This window comes from Zosterops lateralis (assembly GCF_965231275.1).
Source record: "Zosterops lateralis genome assembly, chromosome: 21".
Lineage (NCBI taxonomy): Eukaryota > Metazoa > Chordata > Aves > Passeriformes > Zosteropidae > Zosterops > Zosterops lateralis.
Window position 1 is genome coordinate 468,378 of NC_139781.1, and position 24,449 is coordinate 492,826.

Genomic DNA, 24,449 nt, shown 5'->3' on the forward strand with positions numbered 1-24,449 from the left:
AGGCTCTGCAATCTGTCAGAGGGGCTACACGCACACCCCCCTGAGCAGCCTCCAGTGGTGCTGGCCTCTGGCCCCACCAGCAGCATGGAGAGACACTAAAGGAGGCATATCTGGCCTTTGAATCATAGCAGAGAGGATGAGTGGTTCAGTTCCTGCTTCTCTTTAAAACCTCCCACAGGCTCTTAGTCCGTGGCAGAGCCTGACTGTGCCATCAGTGGGCAAAGCTCATCCCTTGCTCCTCACTCCTGTTTCTGCAGGGGGGAAACCCAGTGCAGGTCCCCAAAGGCAGCTGTGCTGCTACTGCTACTGGCCTGCAGCTCAGACAGACCCTGACATAGGGACAGATTTGGGGTCCTGCACACAGGGACAGTTGTGGGGTCCCTGGCCAGGCTGAGCTGTGTGGACAGGATCACAGCCCTGGCCCAGAGCCACACTGCCATGGTCCTGGGCTCTGGCTGACCTGAGTCCAAGCACAGGCACAGGAGGCACACATATGTCCACAGCCCCAAAAGCAGATGTACCTTTATGTCTCCATCTGTGAATGGCAGGATGTGTCAGAATGAACTGTGGGCATCCACAGAAATCACAAATGGACTTCACTTTGACAAACTATGGCAGACAGGGCCAACTGCTGTTTTAACACCTTTAATACCTTTTTACACTGCTCAGCTAGGGCACATTAAGACTTCGATGCAGCATGTTGCTAGTCAGAATGACCTCTTGGCTTTAAATAAGTGTGAGCTAATGTGTTAAAACCATATTCCCCCCATGACCTGGCCTCTCAACACACCCTGAATATCCTTGGGGATATTAGACTGCCTTTACTAAGGTGGTTCTTAGCAGCCAAAACCACAGGTGATGTGTTGCTGTGTCTGACACCCTTTTCTGGTACCTGGAAACCTCAGAGTCCACTGAGAAGTGTTCACATGTGCTCACAGACAGTCAGCATTGCAGCTCAGTCTCTTGTGGTGGCCCTGTGTACCTGCATTCAGCATTTTGGGCTGCCCAGAGGTTTGACTGCCAACGGAAGTCCATCAGTGTCCCTGTGCTTCAGTGTGCAGAGTTGGGGTGCAGGCTGTCATACAAAATCACTACAGTCCAGACTTTTCACTTCTTGAGAAGTGACCCCGGAGCAAAGGAGGTGTTCAGTTCTGGGAGCAGCAGTGACCCAGAGCATGTGCAGGCAGGAGCATAGCCCAGATCTCTCACTGTCTCCAGTGCACAGCTTTGGATTTGGGAGAGTCATCCCAAGGTCTGTAAGCAGAAGAATCTTGTCCCTCTTTTTGGATTACAGAGGTGGAACATCTTATCGTTTTTCATTCTCCATGTAGAAGGCTATTTCCATTTGCTATTTCTTTTCTCACTCCCTGTAAGAGTCTGGAGGTTTGCAGCTCCCTGGAGTCATTTCTGAGCAGAGTGGGCAGTGCGTCTGTGCTGCCTGTCCTCTGTAAATACATCCCTCCCACACTGGCAGGCAAAGACAGAACAAGCCTCAGAGGAATCCATGACATTTCTCGCCCAGCTGAAATACAGTGGAGATGATGTTTGAAACACCATTAGTCATGAGTGATTAGCAGAGCTCGGTTGTTGAGGTTTTAAACCCCTCTCCAGCTCTGTTCGAGGAAGGGCATGTTTGTGGTTGTGTTCTTTTTAATCGAGCTCAATTTGTGTGGATTCTGCTTATCTGCAGCCATAACAGGGAGGAAGTTCTCAGCAGTGCTGCAGTTATTAATGATCCTTTAGGGTGCCTAGAGCTCTCCATAAGCTCTCCATTTCAAATACTGTATCTCTAAATAAATAAGCTAAGAGAGAACCATTTTTTAGCATCCCTAGTGCAGCTAATATTCAGGGAAGTGGTGAATAACCAGGCTTGGGTATTAGATTGTAGCTGGTCCACTCTCAGTGCCATGGTTTCCCAAGAGCCTGTGTGTGAACCCATGCTTCTTCCCTCTGCAGAAACAATTTTCTGCCACGTTCACTAGGCGATGAGGGTGGATTTTGGTATTTCCAATACAGTGAATGCCTTTGGTAGGGATGGTAGGAAAGCAGGAAGACTGAAATGTATCAGAAAATCAGTATTTGTATCCCATTTAAAATTAAAATACAGTTAAAAATTATTAACAAAAAAAATCTGTACTGTATGATATGACCATGGTAACAATCAGGGTTTTAACAAGTGATTTTTCTGTGCTTCAACATCAGCTTCATCCTCCCACAGGAACATCCTGCATGAGCTCAGCTGGGCATGAAGGAGATACAGATCTTACTGCATGCTGCATCAGCACTTAGGAAGAGTTCTACCATGTCTACTTTCGCAATTAAAATATTACTTTGGGAGAATTAAAATTCTTCAAGTCCATGAAAATGCTCCAGAAGCTAAATGCTCTTACAGCTGCAGGAGCCTTTCCCTCCCCTGCAGGGTGTTCCAAGGCTGGCAGTCCATGTGCAAGGGGGCCTGGCGGGAAGGCACTGCCTCCCACCTGGGCTTCACTTCACATGGAGCCATTGCTGGCTCTCTGCAGGGGTCCTGATCCATTAGACTTGCTCTAATAAGGATTAATTTGTTAGTACCTCATTAGTTCAACAAGAAGTACAGTGGCATGGTCAAAGTGCACAGTCTTCCAGCTGGCTGTGGACTCTGACTCCATTTAAAACTGATACTCTGTGTGAATTTCACCCTGACTGCAGACACCTAGTATATAACAGGAGGTCAACAAGCAGCAGCTATAAGAGAAATGCATGTTTGGGGGAATTCCTCAGTGAGCAAATTCCAACATCTTCCAAAGATGTTCCCTCACTCTGCCCACATCCTCCCCTCACTCTGCCCACATCCTCCCCTCCAGTGTCTCCATTCCTTAGGTGATGAACACATTCATCTGCACAGTCATCAAACATCCAGGCATCCAGAGGCATTTTCAGTTTTTATATTCAAGCCACATTCAGCTCAATTTTTGCAGTAAGTGACCACAAATCAGCCGAGGTTTTCTTCTTGAGGGAAGGGCCACTCAGGAGGAAAGGCAGTGAGTGTCCCAGTACTCATGACTGTCAGGAGGGGCTGAGCAGGGCTGTCAGAGGGGGCACTCAGGGCCATGATTTCCCTGCTTGCCCAGGCATGGATTTATCAGATTATTCCAGCAGTGAACTCGTGCACATCTCTTGTAGCTGCACAGGCTGGTGAGAACTGTTGAGAGATTTTCCTGTGTTGCTGGAGCAAACCTGGAGCAGAGAGGCAGCTGTGGGGAGGGCCAGTCCTCCTCTGACAGCGATGTCACTGCCCTTGGCCCTGAGCAGTGCTCTGGGGTGGCTGCACAGTGCTTCACCAGCAGGCACCCAGCCCACAATGCTCTGATCAGCTCTATCAGCTGCCTTTGCCAGTTCCACTTATCAAATATAAAACCCAAACCCATAGCTAGGAGGAGGAGCAAACCAGATATTAATGAGAGTCACCTACATCACCATCAGATTTACATAAAGGCATATTAAGGCATATAAAGGCATCAACTATTTTATGGCACAGATTTTAATTGTGTCTTATTAACATTTCCCATTAGCTTTTATTCAAACTTCCACTTAATCAGGCTTTATTTTTCCACCAGAAAGAGATGACCAGTGGGGGGGGGGGGGAATCTGATTAAAAGGTGCACAGTGGTTTAGGTACTGATAAGTTGAGGTTTCCCTGAGAACCATTTTCATCCCTTACTGCAGTGGAGTTTTAAAGGAGCTTACAGGTAGTAGCACCCAAGTGCAGCTGAAATTCAATGACTGGGAACTTCTCATGGGTTCCTTTTAAAGATCCTGGACTAATCAGTAAGGCAAGAGAATTTGCTGAAAGAATGGAGAAGAGAAAATTGAAACATACCAAACGCAGAATTTGTCCAAATTCTTCAAAACAAATGGGTGGTTACAGACCATTACTACAAAATGACACTGTCGTTGCCATCTCACTGTCCAGTTTGTGTAGTGTTTATTCATGTGTTTTAACTTAATAGAAATATCTGCTGCTGTCATGAGCCCCTTGCACAGATTTGATTGCAGTTTTTCTTGTTAATAATTTTCTGTTAATATCATGTAGTCCTTAACTTCAGTGACTGCAAAACAGCCTGCAAAGAATTTATTTCCACTCACTATTGTAATTTATCATCTGATTCATTAGCCTGAGACTCTAGAGTGTGATTCTTTTGTGTCTGACTCGTAACTAACTTGGGTTTGTTTTCCCTTTTCAGAGAGCAGATATAGCTGTTGCCCCCCTCACCATAACATTGGTGCGAGAAGAGGTCATAGACTTTTCCAAACCCTTTATGAGCCTGGGCATCTCCATCATGATCAAGAAGCCTCAGAAATCTAAGCCGGGCGTGTTCTCTTTCCTGGACCCTTTGGCTTATGAGATCTGGATGTGTATAGTCTTTGCTTACATTGGCGTCAGCGTGGTTCTTTTCCTAGTCAGCAGATTCAGCCCCTATGAGTGGCACTTGGAAGACAACACTGAAGAGCCACGTGACCCTCAGAACCCTCCTGACCCTCCAAATGAGTTTGGAATATTTAACAGCCTTTGGTTTTCCCTGGGTGCCTTTATGCAGCAAGGATGCGATATTTCTCCAAGGTTTGTTCCATGTCACTCCATCACCTTTTTGCATTTTATGGTCATTTTCTGATGCCATGGTGCATATATGTTACTGTCTCAAATTTCTTTTTATTTCCAAATTTTTTATTTTGACATTTCCATTCAATATTCAGCATCCTCATCAAGCCACCATGCTTGCTAACATTCGCCTCCAGAGTAAGTAGCATTGCTATGATGCCATTTATGCATTTCTGCCAAACTTATATTCACCATGTTGAGGCTGTAAAATGCATAGGGTTTTCTGTTTTCAGCAATGCTTGGAGGGCTACCGTGTTTTTGCTGCATATCTCATTTTACGGTCATCTCTTTGGTGCATATGACACATTCTGCTTTGCAAAATAAGATTTATTTTTAAAGCCACATGCAACAGCACTTTAAAGCATCTCCACTCCCATCAAGGCTCCCGCTAGTCTCTTCACTTTCTTTTGAGCCTAATTTCTCCAGTTTTGTTCTTCTTGAGCTGTCCTTTCATCCTTCCGCTTGCCACCATTGTGCCCGTGTTCGTGTCTCCAGATGTGCTGTGCTCCTGTCCTCTCCTGTTCTCTCTGTGTGTTATTTCAGTCCACTCTCACCTTTGTCCCTCTGTTCATGCTCAATATGGTCTGATAAGCATTGCCAATTTCCAGAAAGATTTTTTTTTATTCATGGGGACATTCTGTCTGGATAAGGCTATAGTAAAGTGTGATTGATATTAGTACCAATTTAATAGAGAGCACTGCTATTAACTAGTGTAGAATTATATTTCTTTTTATGGAAGTATTTTAAAAACCAAATGAAAATGGTGAAGCCCCCTCTAATTGAACAATGCATACCACAGATTTATTTTTTTTTTAATACCATCTATCATGTTTCTGCATTTACACTGGTAAAATACTTTGGTGATGTGCTTGTTACAAGCAGTAAAATTATCCAATTTCTTAGTGATGGAGCAATAATTTTATTTTGTATGACAATAATTTAATAAGCAGTTTCCAGCTATTTTATTTATTAAAAACACCTGCTAAGACAAACAGAATGTAATTTTCCATTTAACAAAGTTGCTATTTAGAGGAAGAGAGAGATCTTTTTCCTAAGTGCTGGCATTCAGAATGCACCTTGTTGATGTCCAGGTTGCCTTTTCCCATACCTAATTATGGAAAAGGTGCCAGGTGTTCCTGGTCCATGTAGCATTAGGAGTCCTGAGTGGCCTCACTGAAGCAAGAGACAAATTTTCTATGAAGTTTCTTGGGAAGGATCATGGTTTTGTCTGTTGGAGTGCAATAATCATCCTATCAATTTGTGTCAGTCCCCAGTTCTGGTGTCTGGGTGTGTTGCCTCCCAGTACCCTGGCAGCAGCTGGCCCCCTGCCCCTGTTTGCCCTCTCTGTTTCTGCCTCAGACCTACAGTGACATTTGGCCCAGTGCTTGCTATGGAGGGATGAGTGGTGGAACATTTAAATTGCTGTTGACCATGTGTGTGCCCAATTAAAGGACCGGGAAATAAGCACTGAGACATCACATGGAAAGCTGCAGGCATGCACAGTCCCTGCTAGGGCTGCTTATTGACAGCTAAAGAGAAGTGCATTGGATTTTGGGGAAGCTCTCATGTGACTCTTTGGCATGGTCAGACATTTACCTTATATAACAAGTGGAACAGCTGGTTTTTTCAATACAACCACAGTAAGTGCCTTGGAAATACCTACAATAAAGGGAGAGAGACAACAGTATATATATTTATTTTATCTGTCCATCAGAAGCTATTAGATCAGTATATGGCCCTCATTGGAAGATGTTGTCCAGTGATTTTGTTATGTTCCATGATAACATTCCAGGCAGTTATGTGCATTGTTACAGGGAAAAGAGACATTTAATCCCTTGGTTTAAATTCCAGAAACACTGTTCCTTTGACTGATATGTTGATTGAGGTTGATTAAAATGTCAAATTTCTGTTCTGTAGAAGGGACTATTCCCAAGTATTCCATTCTTAATCTGTATCTTTGTAAGGTTAAACCATTCACAGTACATTGACTATATGAATGTTTCATACTATTTTATTGCCACTAAAAGAGGCTTCATTCTTCCATTGTGAGTTTTGTCTGAATAAATTTCTTATATGAGAGTGTGCAGCACTTGTAGAGAGATGCCGACAAGCAGCCTGGAGAGATCACTTTTGTGCTTGCTGATAAAGGCTCTTTCAGCTGCCTTTGTGTGGAACAGCTGTGACATCTAATGACTAGTTAGATCTATCCTTGGTGAGTATGCTGTGTGGATATTGCAGAGGATATATCCCTATACTCTCCTCTCTCTATTTAATAGGAGTCGTCTAAACAGAATCAGAGAGCAGCCAAAGGCTGGGGGTTAGTGCATCCCTTGATGTAATCAACATTTATTTCAGCAGTTTTGTTCTGCTATCAAAGGCTGCTGTGTTTTCTGCATAGTGAGCTAAAGCATTGAAAATTCACTTTTGAGGGATCAAAAGTAGATTATTAAACTTGCTTTTATGTAAGTTGTGTACAGCAAATGAATTCAGGAAAAAAGACAGTCAAATTTGTAACACTGTTCTGAGCAAGAGTATCTTTGAAATCTCTATGAGAGCATGTATTTTCATTTTGCTCTTTTTTCATGTAGAACACAAAGGCTAGATTAATTAATTGCTGATGGAAAAAGACAGGGGGTTATTAAAAACTGTCTCAAGAGGTTGGTCATTTAGAGGGTGTGTTTCTAGGTCCCTGCTTTCACAGCAGAAGACTCAAGAGACTCCTATTAAAGGCCATGGGAATGACTTTGTGGGACTTTCAGGCTGGCACTGAGAGGGTGAGGTGACCTTGCTGGAAGTCCCAGTGTCATTCCTGTGCTGGAGCATCTCCAGCTGTGCTGAGTGTGCCTGTTGTGTCCCCAGGGGCTGCCCAGAGCTTGGGGCCAGCTGAGAGTGCAGGACATAGAGAGGCTTCACCCCAGGGCAGGTGTTCAGGGTTATATGTCAGCATAACTACTGTGGTCTATCCATCCAAACTGCCCAAGTAAAAACGGAGTAGTGTGAGAAGCTTCTTACGTATCTGTAATACAGGAAATCAAATACCCTTTTTGGCCTTGAGCAGAAACAAAATCCAAGCTATTTTGATAAATGAGGTTTTGTTTGAATGTATTATATGTATTATTCTCCTGGAAACTGAATGTGAATTTGAATGTTTATTTTGTTTTTTCTCTTGTTACTAATTTGCTCTCATTTGACTCCATGCTTCCTTTTAAATTTCCTCTCAAGGTATGCACTCTTCCTGTTTACTTGCTTTTGAAAACACCATCTGACTTTGTTTTGACAATTGAGTTATAATCCTGTTGTTCCATATCTGTGTTGCTTCTCTCATTTGTTAGCACTCTAATTCATTTTAAAATAATGTCATACAAAGTATCTATTTATTGAAGTGATTTGAAAAACTATATTAAGTTTAAAAATTGATTGGTTGTTTTAATTACATAATTAAAATGATGTAATGTGGTTCAGGCACTCTCTGATTACCTGTACTAACCCTTTTTCTCCTGCATCCCTCCACACCAGCCCCTGCAGTGGGTATAAGGAGTCTTCATGTGAGCAGATGGCCAGAGGAATTGGGGTGCTTTGGTCAAGGAGACTGCCAGGCCATGTCTGTCCATGTTCTTGTTCTTGAACTCTCTGTCTGTCTGTCTTTCCTTCAGTGACAGCTTTGTGGTTTATTTGATTTTTCTTTTGCCTCATCCTGTGACACCAAGTGACAGCTGTGTCAGCCCAGGCTGCTGTTTAATCCTTCTTTCTGTGCTCATTGGAAGACTCTGGGAGAAACACCTCCAAGTGACATCCAGCTTTCTGTGAAGTGACCTCAGCTCTTCTGAGAATAGCCCTGGTCTCCATCTCTCTTGCATGTAGGACCCTCAAGAGAGTTCCTTTTTTCCTCAGGGGATCCCCCATTCCCTTCTCCTGCCTCTCTGGTGGTCTTTGTGCAGTGTCTGTCCATGCAGGTTGCCAGACCTTTGGGGAGGTGTTTGTACCTTTCTCAGTGTGTAGGGTGCTGTGCAGGCTCAACAGTGTGTAGGCTGAACATGCAGCCTGGCACAAACCTTTTATTGTTGCAGCAATGGGAGCTTGAGGTTTCACTGGTTTGGAGAACACTTGTGTTTTGCACATCTCCTCCTAGCAACCCATCTGTTCTACCAACAGAAGGGGCAGCTATCAATGCAAGTAAGATGTTTCCTGTCGGAAGCTATAGGGAAATGAACACACACGATTTTATTCCCAATACTTCCATTGGAACACCCTGATAAGTCTTTTTTTCATCTTCCTATTTGAAGATCTGCCTTAAAGCAGGAGGGCCATGAGAACCTGGAAACTCCAGACAGAGCTTGTCCTGTTGTAGGGAAGTAGATGTTTCATCTGCTGGACCTGCTAGCCAAACCCCTCCTCAGTCTGGCTCTGAAATTGTCCACATCACTGCAGGGAGAAGTTCAACTCCAGGTCTTTTCTGAAAATGGGAAGTGTGTAGTGAGGAAAGGAGCTAAAGGAGGATGAATTTCACCTGATGTAGCTGTCTGAAAGCAATCAGCTGGTTTTAGTGAGGCATCTTGGTTCCCTGCAAAGTCATGAGACATATGGACAACTTTAGATTTATCCCATACAACAGCAAGTGACATAAATCTCTTTCTGAGGGTGTCAGGCTCTTCTCTTTTTCTCTGCTGGCTCCAAAGGAGGCCTTATGGGACAAGTTCAGCAGGTGCTGATTTGTAGTTGGAGAAGGAAGTGTCAGCCCAAGTAAGAGGGTATCAAGCTTTACCAAGGAGCTAAAGCCAAGACCCTGCCTGTTAAGGAAGGGCCAAAAAGGCCTGTAGTCATCTGTAAAATCTCACTCATGTGATACCTACAAAGAATTTATAGGAAGGTAGATAGATTCCTTAACTCAGGGCATTATTCTGTATTTATATTGCTGCAAATCCCCTTTGCAGCAACTCAGTAGCCTTGTGTTAGTGAGCACAAGGGCTGCACAGCCCAAGCTGAAACTTGGAAGCCTTTTATCCTCTTGGAAGCCCCTCAAGAAAGGCAGGGAAGCCTCTTCCACTTGTGGGTGATCTGGTGGATGTGTGCCTACTCTGAGGAACCAGCCTTCATCTGCCCTCTCAGAGGGAGCTGCTGGAGAACAGTGCTGCTTCACCTTTCTCCACATTCCTCTCACATCTTTCAGATTGAGCTCTCTGTTTTTATTCTGTTGGTGACTTTTTTCTTTGTTATGATATTTAATGTTGGATGGATACGCTTTTTCCTCTTTTTTTCTGTTTTTTTTTCCTTTTTTCCTTTTTTTTTTTTTTTCTGAATAATTTAATGGCTTTGTTTTTCATGGCTCTGGCTGAGACTGGGCAGTTTACCAGTAAACCCCCCTGTGTGGGTGGGGGCACCTCATGGGACTTTTGTTTTTTGCCTATCTCCATCTGTTGGTAGGACAACTTGTACCCACTGTCTGGGGATGGCACTGAGGGGCTTGAAGGAAACAAATGAACAGGTAAGAGTTTTCTCTTTCTTGTCTTCACACAAACTGAGGACTGCAGCACCCAGGTTCCACCCAGATGTGTCTGGGATTGATTCTTCCTCCATTGGTATCAGTAGAGCCAAGGGAAGACATGAGCTAGCTGTGTCTCAGCCGTTGAGATGAGTCTTTGTAAACATGCTGTATTTGAAGAAGCAATGTACATGGCACTGAAATTCCCCACCCAGCTGAGTGATGTGTCACTGCCATCCTTCAGCCCAGATCAAATGCTTTGAGGCTGATGTTCAGTTGCCATAAAGCATCAAGAGCTCTTGCTAACAGCATCCAGACCTTCTGACCATTAGGCATTTTGTAATTAGCTGTTTGCAAATAGGCTTTTTCTTAAGTCTTTATGGAATCCCTTAAAAAAAAACCCCAAAAATCACAAAAAAATTAATACCAGATTTTTTTTCTGTTTCCTTCTCTGTTGCTCTGGTGCTTATAAAGCAGGGATATGCCTGACTTGGAACAGTGCAACATGCAAATTTTAATTAACATAAAACATAAACCAAACCAGCCTCACTTCTCACTTCAATATGCAGATTCAGTTTATAAATCCTGCTAGGTTCTTCTCTCATCATCTCTGTGAGGAGAGAAAGATACTGGATCATTTTTGGCACATTCTTTCACATGTGTACTCAGATTCCTTTTTGCAGTTTCCCCATGTTACATTTTGCAGTTTTTGCAGTTTCCTGTATGTTACATTTTGGGAGTGGATGCAGTAAAAGGTGCATCCTCCAGGCTGGGCAAAGGGACATGGTGCTGGCATATCCCAGCATGTCCAGCACAGGGAAAGGCTGGGCACACAGAGACAACAAAAATCTTCTGATAAAAGCCTTCTCCAGCAAAGGATTTGTGGAAGTCAGGAGAGCTTGTTCCTCTCTTCAGATGAATTCTCACTTAATTTACTGTTCTTGTTTCCACTGAAAGACCACAAAAAGAGTTGCACTAGGTAAGACCAGGTGTGCATTGATTTTTCACTCCTGAGGAAGGTTATCAAGAGCTGGCTCACAGTCCACCTGCTCACAGATACATGGAAGATATGGACAAAACGGTTGTGCATGTGAATTTCTCTTGAGTGAAGAAAGAAAAAAACAAGGATTGTCTTCAAATCAGTTTAATGCTGTGTGTTTCCCCATAGATCTCTCTCAGGGCGAATTGTCGGAGGAGTCTGGTGGTTCTTCACTCTCATCATCATCTCTTCCTACACTGCAAATCTCGCTGCCTTCCTCACTGTGGAAAGGATGGTTTCACCCATTGAGAGTGCAGAGGACCTGGCTAAACAAACTGAAATAGCCTATGGCACTTTGGATTCAGGCTCAACCAAAGAATTCTTTAGAGTAAGTGTTAAATCTCCTTTAAGTGCCTAATGTATGGGTTTCAGTTGTTCGATTTTACCCAGCTGTAATAGCTGTCCTGGTGAAAGGTGCTTTGTGCAATCAGGACAGGCCTGAGTGCAGATTTTAATATCAAAAGGCATTTTGTCAAAAGTGGGCAGTTCTGCTTAACCTGAAACGTCTGGAGATGGAAAACCCGACCTCTGCTGTCAGGGGTAGGGTTTTGTAACTCCACTTTCAGAGCCTTGGTGTGACAAGCAGTAATGCAGTCGTTGGCACAGAATTTAGCAGAGAAAACTCTTGCAAGGAGTGATGCACTTGACCTACTTGCTGTTTGTGCCCAGCTGGCAGCTGGTGATGCCACCCGACCTGGGTGCCAGGATGCAGGGGGAGGGAGCCAGAGCTGCTGCTCATCCTGGGGCACTGATTGCTGCCATTGTCAAGTCTTCATTGTCTGTCTCTGCGTCTGAGTCAGGTAAAAAATTTGTACCCCAGAACTCTGGTTGTTTTGTGCCTTGGTTAGGGAGATGTGGGGTTTGCAGCACTTGGGGGTAGAGACTTTTATTTAAGATCATCCTTTCTTTCTCCTCTTGCCAAGCCACAGGCTGAACTGCAGAGAATTTGGTGAGAGGCATTAGGAGCTCTAAATATGATCTCAGTCCACTTTTATGTGTCTGAAAACGTTGTCCTGAAAAGCTTTTATTTCTGGTCTTTGCAAGGGTGAATGGAATGCTCAGGCCTTTCAGGGAGCTCTTGGTTTTTCTCTCGGCAGTGCCAATCAGATGCCATTCAAACCAGCATTTTTTTTGTATAGAAGAGTGGTCAGTGCTGCAGGACTAATTACTGCCTGTCATGCATACTGGCCAGCTGCAAGGGAGGGAGGGGGGAGACGAAAAACCCTTGCTGCTGTAGGCTGATGAAATCCTGAGGGCTCCTTGGAGAAATACTCAGGGCTCCTTGAATTTACTTAGAATTTCAATACATGACTGCCCACACACACATACATATACATAGACATCTAATGTAAACCTGAAAGGGAAAGCAAAGGTATTTTATGATGCTTTTGCACTCTGCCTGTAATGTCTTTATATTAAAAGAGATACTCAGTAGTTCTTAATTAACTGTGGTAGCAGGTACATTACAACAGCTTCTGTTTGTGTTAAAATCTTGTGAGATAAACACTGACCTTGTAAGGGTGACATTAGTGTATAAAAATTTTTATTCTGCTTAATTACCAACTCAAGGCAGTATTGCCTCTACAGCAAAAATGAGTTGAGTGAACCTGTCGAAAGAAGTAGCACAATTTGTTTAGAAATATTGGTGCTGTTTACAGTCACTATACTGATCTTAGGGGAGAAAATGACTTCTTTTCACTATCTTGTTACAGTTCACATAGAAAGAGGGATTGTCTGGGGATATTCCTTCATTTCCTTAATAGTTTGACACAACAAGGAAACCCCTTCTCAGGGAGAGATCAAAGGAATGAGTGTTTCGTGTGAAAGGATACAAAGTCTGGTAAATGTACGAATGCTTTCTTGTGCTGCTAATAATCCTGAGATGAGCTCTGTGTCTGCTGGTGCTGGGAAAAGCAGGGCTGTGAATGAGCTGATCTGTCAGGAGCTGCCAGCTCCATCAGGCCAGGACAGAAGTTGGATGAACATGGACAAGAGCAGAGCCCCAGCAGTGTGGAGCAAGGCTGTGTGGGCCAAGTGGGGGGAAAAATGAGCCCTGAGTGTGCTTCTCTCTCTTTGGCATTCTTGAGGCACACAACATAATTTCAGTTGTATTAACTTTTGCAGAGTAATTAATTTGAATAGAGTGATACATCCATGAAAGTGTTGTAATTAGAGTCTTCTTTAGTTGATTTGAAAAGGGCAAAAGCTTTGCCTTAGAATAAATACTTCACCGTGCAATCTTTATTAGTTACTTAGTAAGATGGTAAAGGTGGCTGAAACTTGAAATAACTCAGAGGACTCTTGCTTTCTGAGGTCCTGCAGCACAGACTGCACCTCTCTGTGTTTTAGGGGACTTGTTCTCCCTTGGCATCTCTTTTCACTCTGCTACCAGAGGCATCAGTGGGAGTGACAGTGCTCTGAGCTGGAAAAAGCTCTGATTTCTCCTGAGCACGGGGTGATGCTTATCCCGTGTGTAAGGGGAATGATCCACCACCCATTTCCCCCCAGCATTTTGCTGGTTTAAACAGCAATTAGCTGAGTGGCTCATGATCGTTTACGCAGTGAGAAAGGACTAACTTGGCTTTAAGCTGGGTCATGGCTTCACACAGGAGGTTCAGGACAGTCTCTCCAAGATCCCATTAAGAATCTCTGTGAGTGTATCGCATTCTAGAGCAGTAAGGCTAAAATGTTTCTCAAAGATACTGATCATAACGGCTGCTGCTGGCCAGTGGAAGGTGCTAGACTGACAATAGAAAGGAAGAATTGCCTCCTGATGCCTCATAAAGGGATGATGACATGTGAGCTTCAGATCCCCAGCATCGTGTCTGCGTGTGCTGCAAGGAACTCCTTTAGAAACTCCAGGCCATGGCTCCCTTCTACCAGCCCCATTTCCAGACAGGATCACTTCTGAAGGGTTTGTTTTACCGTGTGAATACCTGAATCTGGACTGATACCAGCCTCTCAATTCAGAGGAACAGATGGTAATGACTTTGAGCCACTTCAGACCTGGGCAGACTCCAGCTCATGACCCATTTTCCAGTCTTGGCGCTTTCCCTGAACAGGATCTCTGGGCAGACGCTCTGCCAGCTCTGGGGGCTGAGCTGGATCCACCGGAGCTGCCTGAGGCTTTACACAGCCACTGCTGCTGGTGTGACACTGCCCTGACTGTCCCATCACTGCTCTCCCTGTCCCAGCCCTGCTCTCCCTGTCTCAGCACTGCTCTGACTGTCCCAGCACTGCCCTGACTGTCCCAGCCCTGCTCTCCCTGTCCCAGCCCTGCTCTCCCTGTCTCAGCACTGCTCTGACTGTCCCAGCACTGCCCTGACTGTCCCAGTCCTGCTCTGACTGTCCCAGCACTGCCCTGACAGTCCCAGACCTGCTCTGACTATCCCAGCACTGCCCTGACAGTCCCATCACTGCTCTCCCGGTCCCAACACTGCTCTGACTGTCCCAGCCCTGCTCTGACTGTCCCAGCACTGCTCTGACTCTCCCAGCACTGCTCTGACTCTCCCAGCACTGCTCTCCCTGTCCCAGCACTGCCCTGACAGTCCCATCACTGCTCTCACAGTCCCAGCAGTGCTCTGACTGTCCCAGGCCTGCTCTGACTGTCCCAGCAGTGCTCTCCCTGTCCCAGCACTGCTCTGACTGACCCAGCCCTGCCCTGACTGTCCCAACAGTGCTCTGACTGTCCCAGCCCTGCCCTGACTGTCCCAACAGTGCTCTGACTGTCCCAGCAGTGCCCTGACTGTCCCAGCACTGCCCTGACAGTCCCACCATTGCTCTCACAATTCCAGCCAGAGCTGGTATGTTTGTATAAGTTTCACAGCAGACACTATTTACACTCTTCACTTATTGGTGATTCTCTGCATGAGGGCATTTGTCCTCCCAGTATATCTAAGATTCAGAGGAGCTTTCCTGTATTCTCATGGTCGTTGCTTGTTTCTGCTCAGAAATGTGTTACATTTTGCACTAATTAGCTAATAAAGGCCTTTAAATGGCAATCAATAGATTGCATCAATTCCCTTTTGGCTTTCAAAGTGCACTCATCCATATTGAAAAGGAAAAGAAAGAACCTCTCCTGAGATATTGGAGACACATGGCCTCAGATTAAGGACTCCAGAATTCCTCTTTCTCTTTCTTTAAGGTTGGTGACGGCCTGTATAAGAAAGAAGAGTAAGCTACTTTTGAGGGTGTATCTGTTAGAATTAACATCTTCTAATACATTCAATTAAAGTTTCAGCATATCTGAGCAGCTTATCAAATCAGTATAATGCCATTTAATCCAAATTTAGCACTGAGCCTAAGTGTAATACCACACTCTAATACTTTCTACCTCCAATATGAATATATTCAAAAAGTACGACCTTTACAACCAATTAGTGATTCTTGTCTAAACTTGGCTGTATTTAAACTTAAGCAGAACATGTTTTTAGACATTTAAAAATATAAATTGCCCTTGAATTATGGTGGTTTTTTAAATTGATAGCAGATATCTCTGTTAAGAGGCTTCTGCAAAATAACTTGCCAAGTGTGTTTGATCATTGACAAACACAGCTGACCTGCTGTACACTTCACTGAGAACTTGTGTACTTAATCACTGTTAACTAAATTAAGGAGAAGATCTCACATGAATGTTATTTTATTGTAGAAATTTTTCTTTGTATGTTTCTCAGCACAAGTTTAAGGATCTCTCCAGCCAAACAACTCAGCTACTCAGTGGTTCTCCCATGCCTCAGGTGGAATGACTTGCTGCCCTGAAGTCAGTTCCTGATTTTTCCTCCCGGAAATGTCATTAATTGCCACATCTGTTAGGAACTTCAGTAGAAAGGCCAAAGATCCTTTGGGCATGAATGTTGTTCCAGGTCTTACAGTTGGTTCATCAGTTTCCTCAAAAAGTGATTCTTTGCAAACCGAGTTCAGATGTGAGCCCTTCTGGACTTTGTCTATACATAAAATACATATAGACCCCCAGTTTTTAAGACTCAGGAAGTCATGCTAAGAATGGCGCCTTAAGATGTTCCCCATTTTGATCTCTTTGTGGTTTCAAATCAGAATAGTTCAGTAGGGACAGTTAGAAAAGTGTGAGATGCACTGGCAAGAGGCTTTGCATTTCTGGTTGCCCATACTGAGGAGAGGTGCTTTGACATGCAAACAGCTACCAGAAAAAGCTGCAAGTAGGAAGGGGACTGCTGAGGTATGTCTTGAAAAGAAACTTAAGTACTGATTTGTTTAGCTGGTAAAACTAAAGGCAACATAGAAAACAATGTTAGAAAGCAAAGAAAAAATCACCAGGCAACTTAGCACCAAATCAGAAAATTAACATTTATCTGAAAGAACTGTGGAAGAATGAACTCCAAATTCTGTTGAAATTAAAAGAAAATATTCCTTTAACCCATCAAAAGAATTTCAAAATACCTTCAGCTAAAAGCACATGGGGAAAGTCTGAGCTCCTCTCTGTTCAGTAAAGCCTCCTGGTGGGCTGGGTGAGGACCAGTGGCTCCCTCCTGGCTAGGGAGTGCCACTTGCCCCCAGCTGGCAGCATGCACAGAGGGTTCCCTGTGCACAGAGGATTCCCCATCCCGTGCACAGAGGGTTCCCTGTGCACAGAGGATTCCCCATCCCGTGCACAGAGGATTCCCCGTTCCATGCACAGAGGGTTCCCTGTCCCGTGCACAGAGGGTTCCCCGTGCACAAAGGGTTCCCTGTCCCGTGCACAAAGGGTTCCCCATTCTGTGTACAGAGGGTTCCCCATTCTGTATACAGAGGGTTCCCCGTGCACAGAGGGTTCCCCATTTGGTGCCTTTGCTGGGGCAGACCAGGCCGATGCCAGTCAGGAGGAGTGCAGCTCCTTCCCAGAGCCCCGGAACAGCCAGGAATTATGACCCCAATGCCTTTGGAAGCGCCGGTGTGTTACATTCCATCACAAATTAAAGAGCTCATTGCTTTCCTCTGATTATAAGGTTGTGTGAAGTTGAGAGGGAAATAAATTCCACGAGCAAGCAGTTTAGGTAAGGAGAAGCCTTGAGTTCTACACCCATGGCTGCCGTAAGGTTTTTATGCATTCTGTGCAATCAGACGGTATTGGGATCATCATTAGAGCCTGTTAAAAACACCATTGTGAACTCCCTGCACGCAGCACTAAGGGTTTCATCTGTAGTTAAACTCTTTGGTTTTTAATTTCAAAATTTATTTTGCTAGTGAAGATGAAGGACTTGTTTCTAGCATGGCCGTCATACAAATGCTTTGCTTTTGCCTTAGGATAAAACTATGATTAGCAGTTTGGAGTTTTCTGTGTGCTTGACATCGAGCAGTCATCATAACAAATTCCTGACAAAAATATTGAAGTGTGCTTGTATTTATGGGCTTTAAAGAACAGAACATCACAGAAAAGTGGTAGCTTCAAAGATGAGTTTTATAGATCTGAGATACACAATGTGGCAGTGGTTAATCATAAAAAGTACTGTAGTTTAACTATTTTCAACACAGAAGGTGTGAAAATTTTATTCACCCATATATTTTCTCTCTCTCTTCCCCTGTTTGATATAGGTGGGAGCATGTACAAATATTAAAAAGTGAATGAATGTGTGCAGAGAGATCAGAGCCTCTCCATTGCATGGATGATAGATGCTCTGCTTGTGGGGTTCGTTTAATCTCTTGAACCTCCTTTCTGCCACATGGCCAACAGGCAGTTTTAGAGGCAACAGGAAATCAAATGTGACATAATTGCAAAAGAAATGGTTTCTCATGAAGTGATCTAATGCCTATAGATTGGAGAGGAAAATACATCCTTATAGGAACTAAAATTAACAGCTCGTACATCATCCACTCCTTGGAAGGGAAGTATTTGTTGCTGGGCTTAAGGTGGCTGAACCATTTCCCTATTTTCAGCAGGAAGCCAGGATTTAACAAAGCTTTCAGTGAACACTTAGTAACAAATATTCGAATAAATCTCTCCATTATCTTCAATAACAGATGGCATTTGTCTGTCAGCTCTTGTGTTTGTGGTTTAGGCTTTCCAGCTCACCTCTGCCTCCATTCCACCCAGCAGTGTAAGAGTAGGGCTGGGGGCCAGGGAGTGAGAGGGGGTGCAGCCCATGGGAATGTGGACACAGAGGGGCTGCAGTCTGTGGGAATGTGGACTCAGCAGCAGTGGGTTAACACTGTAACTGTGTCTGTGCCACAGAGGCAAAGCAGAGAGTGCCTGGGGGAAAAATCACTTACTGTTTGAATGCTCTGTTTTCTGGAGAGCAGCTCTATGATAATGATAACAACATTGCTCAAGACAGCAAGGACCCTGGTTTTTCAAGTCTCTACTACTTTATGTAATGCTCCTGTGTCACATTAGTACAGGCTAATTAGAGATTCACTTAAAATACATGGGTGCTGATAAATGACTCACAGCACTGCTACTGTTACTTTTACATAATTAGAAAATACATGAAGATTTAGAAACTCCAATGATGTGAATATGAAACATCCCCTCTTGCAGTCCTCTGGGATTTCTCCATCATTGCCTGTATATTGGCCTTTTCTGTCTGCAGCTGAAAATTCATTAGACCTGACAGTGTTCAGATCATGTGCTGGAAATGCCGTTCTCTGTTAATTTATTACGGGCCAAATCCAGAGCAGGGCTGGTTGTGCTGCTCAGTTGCCAGACAAGACAACTGCTGGATATGTCACTGCTGGAAGAATGCCCCTTAGCCTGCAGGCTGATGTAAGCCTCCCTCTGGCCAGCTGAGTGTGTGCTGCTGCTGCTCCCTGGACAGACAGACAGACTCACCCAGCACAGCTGCCCAAATCCCTGGCATGTGCCACCCAGCCCCTGTTACCCCCCTGGCACTGCTTCCTTGGGGCCAGCACTGCCTCTGTCCCTGAGTCACAGAGGATTTACAAGGGCAGCTTGTTTCTGGTAAAGACTTTCATTTTCATTTCCCAATCAGCATTGCAACAAGGAGGAGTGGATGGTAGCAATAAAGTGAGGAGATGGATATAGTCTGAAGTTCAGTGTTGTGCCAGGAAAGGACATTTTAAAATCTTGATTTCTATTGTGCTGCTCAGACTGTTAGTGACATGTCAGCAGTGTCTGGTTGCAGCTGGAGTGACACTGTGCTTGTCTGTTTGTGTGAGCAGAGCTCACTGCACCAAGGGTGCCTGCTAAAGCAGCTACAGCACATCCCCCTCCTGCTGCCAAAAGTCACACATGGGAAAGGACCAAGGAGAAAGTCTCAAAACACAGCTCCTAAAATATTGTATTATTTTTGTAAGACACTTTATTTTGTAGTCAGGTCCCTGTCTGTGTCAGGTGTGGAAAACTAATGATGCAGAAGCCTGGGGAGGGGGTTATTAGGCTCTTTGCCAGCTGTTTGGGTGGGCAGCACTGCTGTGGACTGTCCACCATCACCACCTGCACCAGCCCCGTGCTGGACTCCCCATCTCTCAGCCCCATGCAGGGGTAGTCTGCATCTTGACATAGGGGATCATAGAGAAAAGCAGCAGCCATGGGGTTTGCAGGCCTGATATTTCTGCTCTCTGGGCTTCGTTTGCTCCAACTGGGAAAGAGAAATGCCATTTCTAAAGCCTAAGTTATCATTTGAGCAAGAAACCAACATGACAGTGTCTCTCATCACATGCTTAGCTGAAAAATATTAGACACCCTTTCTTTTATGTGTGTGCATACACTCCCAAAGATTTGTGTGTTCCTACAAACAGAGACTAGATTACATGTGCATGCTTGAACCTTGCTTTTCTGTGGCATCCCACAAATTCATAAACTGTAGATTGGTAGACTTGGGGTTTGGCCTTGCTAGAAGAGAAATGCCCTGACCTACTTTCTTCTGCCGAGAATGTAATAAAAGCAAGAGGTTCATGTAATGATGGGATTGATTTTTCTGTCCATATAGGTAAGTAAATTGCTGGCATCACAAGTTATCTGTGGCTAAAAGCTGTGACATTGATCTATTAGACTCTGCCCTATGACCTTCAGTAAATGACATCTCTGCTTTTATGTCCTCACTGGGGAAAGGGGACTAATGGTGCCCTCTGGCCTTTGTGAGACCTATTTTTACCTTCTCAGTAAAGAGCTTGGAAATCTCAGGCACAGGGGTCTTACTAATAGCATTTATCATGTTCTTACATAGTATCATCATTAGGCTGGCCTCCATGTGCTCCAGGGCTAAGGCTGGGCTGAGGGCTCCCACCAGTATCCCTCACTCCCCTCCGAGGCAGCTGTGCCAGGGATGACTCAACATCAGGCTTGGAGGGGAGTGGAAAGGCATCAAATCAAAGCCAGATCCAAACAGCAAACACAGTGGTGCCACCCCATTGCAATTTCTCATATTAGAAGTTCAGTCAGGCAGCTAAACCCATTGGATCTCAGTGGGGCCCAGGCCAGGCAGCAGCACTGGTACCAAGGCAGTCTCTTGGTAGTTTTTTCATTCCTGTTTAGTAGCTTGCTTTTAAATGGTTCATAAGCTCCTGGACTCATTAGCTGCTGCAGAAGAGCCAGTTGCACACGTGGAGGAAAAGCAGTGAGTGATGATAATGAAGCTGCAGTTCACTGTTAACTGCCCCCAAGTTAGGTGTGCATCTATACAAAGTGAGGTGTGCATCTATACAAAGTGAGGTGTGCATCTGGATAAAAGCAGCATGTGTTATTCAGATTAAATCGTGTGGTTTTAGAATGGACCTTTGTGTTTTATATCAGCAGCATCTGTCTGACTTAAGGGCTGTAAATCTCCCTTGCTAAGGAGCTGTAAATGTGGTCATAGGGCCCTGCAGCAGAGGACAGTGTAAGTCTGCTGCTTTAGGACCTTTACTGACGTCTCTGCCTGCCTTTATGTATGTGCTGCAGTCAGGATGCTCCACATGCTTTTTTATTTTGCTACACTTAGTTTATCACTCTTCGTTTTGAAGGCAGAGGTAAAAAAATAACATCAGTATAATCTGGGGATTTTTTTAAGTATAAAACAGAGAATATATAACTGGATTTTTAAAATAAAATTTATTTGGTTAAGTTTGGCTCATGACTGGATGATCAACAGCCCTCACCTACAGGAGAACAATTTGAGCTTGACTGCTGGGAAATCACTTCCTGGTGCCTGTCATAAGAAATTAAGGATCATTTTAGTCATTTTTAGTAAAATATCCCAATGGGTTGCACAAGGAGACATTTTGAAGAAGACCTACGAGTTTGTGGAGGAGGTGGTAGGAGAGTTGAGCATTCTAAAATGGCAAAGGACATCCCTGTAACATACTTTAACTACAAAGGAGAAATGTTGCTTCCTTCAAACACAACAGCTTCACCCCTACTCAGTAGTGGAGGAGGTGACACAATGTCACTTTTAGCAGAAGTGTGAGACAGATGTCTGCAGGGGGGGAAGGGAATTCAGTCACTGAGAGAAGGCTTCATATTTTAGAGCTAAATGAAACCAGTGTCAAGGAGTTGTCCAAGATGTGCTGGGGTTTGCTGGGTATCTCTAAGTGATTTGGAATGTGCAAAAGTGAAACCAAGGCACCAGGTCTAGCTCAGCTGGAGCCACGTTTGTGGGTGCTGGTTCTTTTGGTTGTTGGATGGATTGAAGAAATAGCGGCAACTGAGAGGCAAACTTGTCTTCTTCCTATGCCTGTATCACTCACCCAGCCCTGCCTGGCCACCCTCTTGGGTGCTGCCACCACACTTTGGCTGATGTTTCACTGCTGGAGCCAGCCACACATCAAAACTAGGAGAATTAGAATGAAAGACAGTGTTAAAATTGTGGACTGATGGAACTGGCATCTTCTCTCCAAATGAATGCATTGCTACCCAGAAGCAATGTGTACTTAGGTGCCAATTAGTAATGGGCCAAGTGCAGTGAGTCCTTGGCACGAGTGCTGCTGGCTCTGCTGACACAGAATGAGCTGCCTGCACCCTTGGCTGTGGTGTTTGTGGCTCTTACTTCTGCATAAACATATCCAAATAAAGGGAAAAAAAAAGCCAGCATTATTGACAAAGCAAAGGCCAGTTCTATTTATATCTGCAGTAAGGCTGTGATAAAGAAAAGATGCTTTAATGTGTCTCAGGGCCTAGATGAAACATTGAAAATGTTGCTTTTAAAAAAAATTATAATAATATCCCTTTGAAATCCCAAGGAAATACATGTGGCGGACTTCTGGAGAGCAATATCAAAGAAATAGGAGATGCAGAGCATAGGAAGTTACTGCAGCTATGGGCTTTGAATTGGCTTAAATCTTTGCTTTTAAGTTTTTTTTTCCTAAGTATCTTTCAAAGTAACACTTTATTGACAGGGAAAATGTTTTACTGCCACTGAACTCTAGCAACAGTGCAGATCTGTCAGACCTTGCCTTATTTTGGAGTGTAAATCCTTTCTCTGTGGTTGCTTCTGCTGTCTGGCCCCTCTTATGGGTGTCAAACTCCTAGGGGGGCTGGGAGAGGCAGTGTGAATGTCTGCAGAGGGGGACAGATGGGTGAGAATGTTCTTTCAACACAGAATTTGGAGCTTTAGTTAGGAACGACATTTTTCTTTTCTGAAAGTCTTTTAGGAATTTCTGGGGTGGTTGGATTTTGTTGAGGCAATTGGAAAATTGGAAAAAAAAAATTTACTAAAAATACCATTTGACATTTCATCCCGTTGCATCTTTGACCAGCTTTAATCAACTGGTTGTTCCTGGCATTGAGCAGGTTTAAAATATGGCTCCAGAAGCAGAAAATGCCCTGGAGCATTGCTGAGCACTGCCTCTTTCTGCAAGAAGCCTCATCATCAGTAATTATTCCACCTTATTATGAATTTGGGTGAATGGCTGCAGAAAGCAGCACTTAACCAAGCAGGACTCAGTGGCCAGAGCCCATCACATCCCTGGTCCTCTGTCTCAGGACCCCTGGGATCCTCAGCCAGGCTGTGCTCCAAACCATTCCAGGTCCCAGTTATATCCCTCTCTGTGCTGATGCTGGGCAAACAAAGCTGTACAGGCCTTCTTTAGTCAGGAGATGCTCTGACTTGTTTTTCACACCCACCACCCAGCCAGCCTCTCTTGTAACTGGGCTGTATTCTTGTCTCTCTGATTTCCTGGTGTCAGACGGGCTGATTTTAATTGGTTTGCATTTTCAGTTGTTTTTCAGTTCGTCAGGAAGGATAAAATAAAATCTTGCCCTCTGTGCCCCTCTCTATCCACTGTAGCAACACCAGCTGAGCATGTTAATCTGAGGAGCAGCACAGACAGGGCTTACTCCATGGGAAGCATTTGGAGGCTGGTTGTTAAGCATTTCATTATTCAAAATGCATTAAATTGTCCTGAATGAGGAGGAAACATGTCTTGATCATCAAGCTGATGGACATTAGCAGTCTTCCACCACAAGTTTGCTAAATGTGAACTAGATTTAGCTACTGCCTGCTTCATTCCTATTCTGCAAGGAAAGCTGTGGACAGGGAACTGGCAAGGAATAGAAGGCATAAATTCGAGGTACCCACAACTTGGACTGAAAGTCTTACATAAATCCTTAGGATTTCTAGACTTTGGAGAAATGCAGTTGGCATTACTGCCTTCTGTTGACCAAGCAGGAAAGTTTAACCGGCAGTCCAGGATACAAAATATTGACAGTCTGGAGGTGGCTTTGAGATTTGAAGGTGGCTTAAATGTTACTGGTGGGGAAGAGCGAGAAGGGGAAGTAACACATTTCTTAACATTTCCAGGTTTACAAAGCTTGTATGCTGAGCTAGAGGCTGTTAGGGTTTGCTCAGTCTCAGGAAAAAATATAGATGGGTGACAGGCAGTTAACCAGCAATTTTTTTCAGCTTATTGCTAATATTTGTGTTCATTGTCTTTTAGGAAAATGAGAAACCAAATTTTGAATATTTGACTATGGATTCATAAAAGATTTTGTAATTATTATTTATGTCCCTTGTTTGAACATCTTGGTTGGCAGCCACTAGAGTGTCATGGTCTGCTGTATCATAGACCTGCCATTGCCTCTGAAGAACACTCTCCTGCCTTGCTGAAAACTTGTAATAAGCAAAAGCCAGCCCTTCCTAGCTGCAGTTAGTGAAAAAAACACAATGCTGAGGATCTGTGTGAAGAGGAGAGGCTCCTTTTGCATCTGTTGACCGTGAGGGATGAGCTGAGATTTCCCACCCTCCCTCTGGCTCGGTACAGAGCAGCACAGGGGCGGATAAACCCAGCACAGGACAGGAGCCAAGGCTGGGACAGGCACACACTGTTGCTCATTCTGAGGCTGCCAGTTACTCAGCAATCATAGAAGAAATGTCTGAGGTGTGCTTCTCCCTCCCCAAACATTCTGT

General features: G+C 44.3%; 1 protein-coding gene across 10 annotated transcripts in view; it reads left to right on the forward strand.

Moving 5' to 3' along the window:
- Positions 1-24,449, forward strand: part of GRIA3 (glutamate ionotropic receptor AMPA type subunit 3) — a 125,347-nt gene that overhangs the window by 82,668 nt on the left and 18,230 nt on the right. For all 10 annotated transcript variants that reach the window (XR_014591491.1, XR_014591492.1, XR_014591493.1 and 7 more), the window contains 2 exons: positions 4,224-4,600; positions 11,287-11,485. Coding sequence is in view for 4 of the 10 variants with exons in the window: in XM_083876347.1 (XP_083732473.1) it covers positions 4,224-4,600; positions 11,287-11,485 (576 nt within the window). In the remaining 6 variants the exon portion in view is untranslated. The remainder of the gene's footprint in view (positions 1-4,223; positions 4,601-11,286; positions 11,486-24,449) is intronic.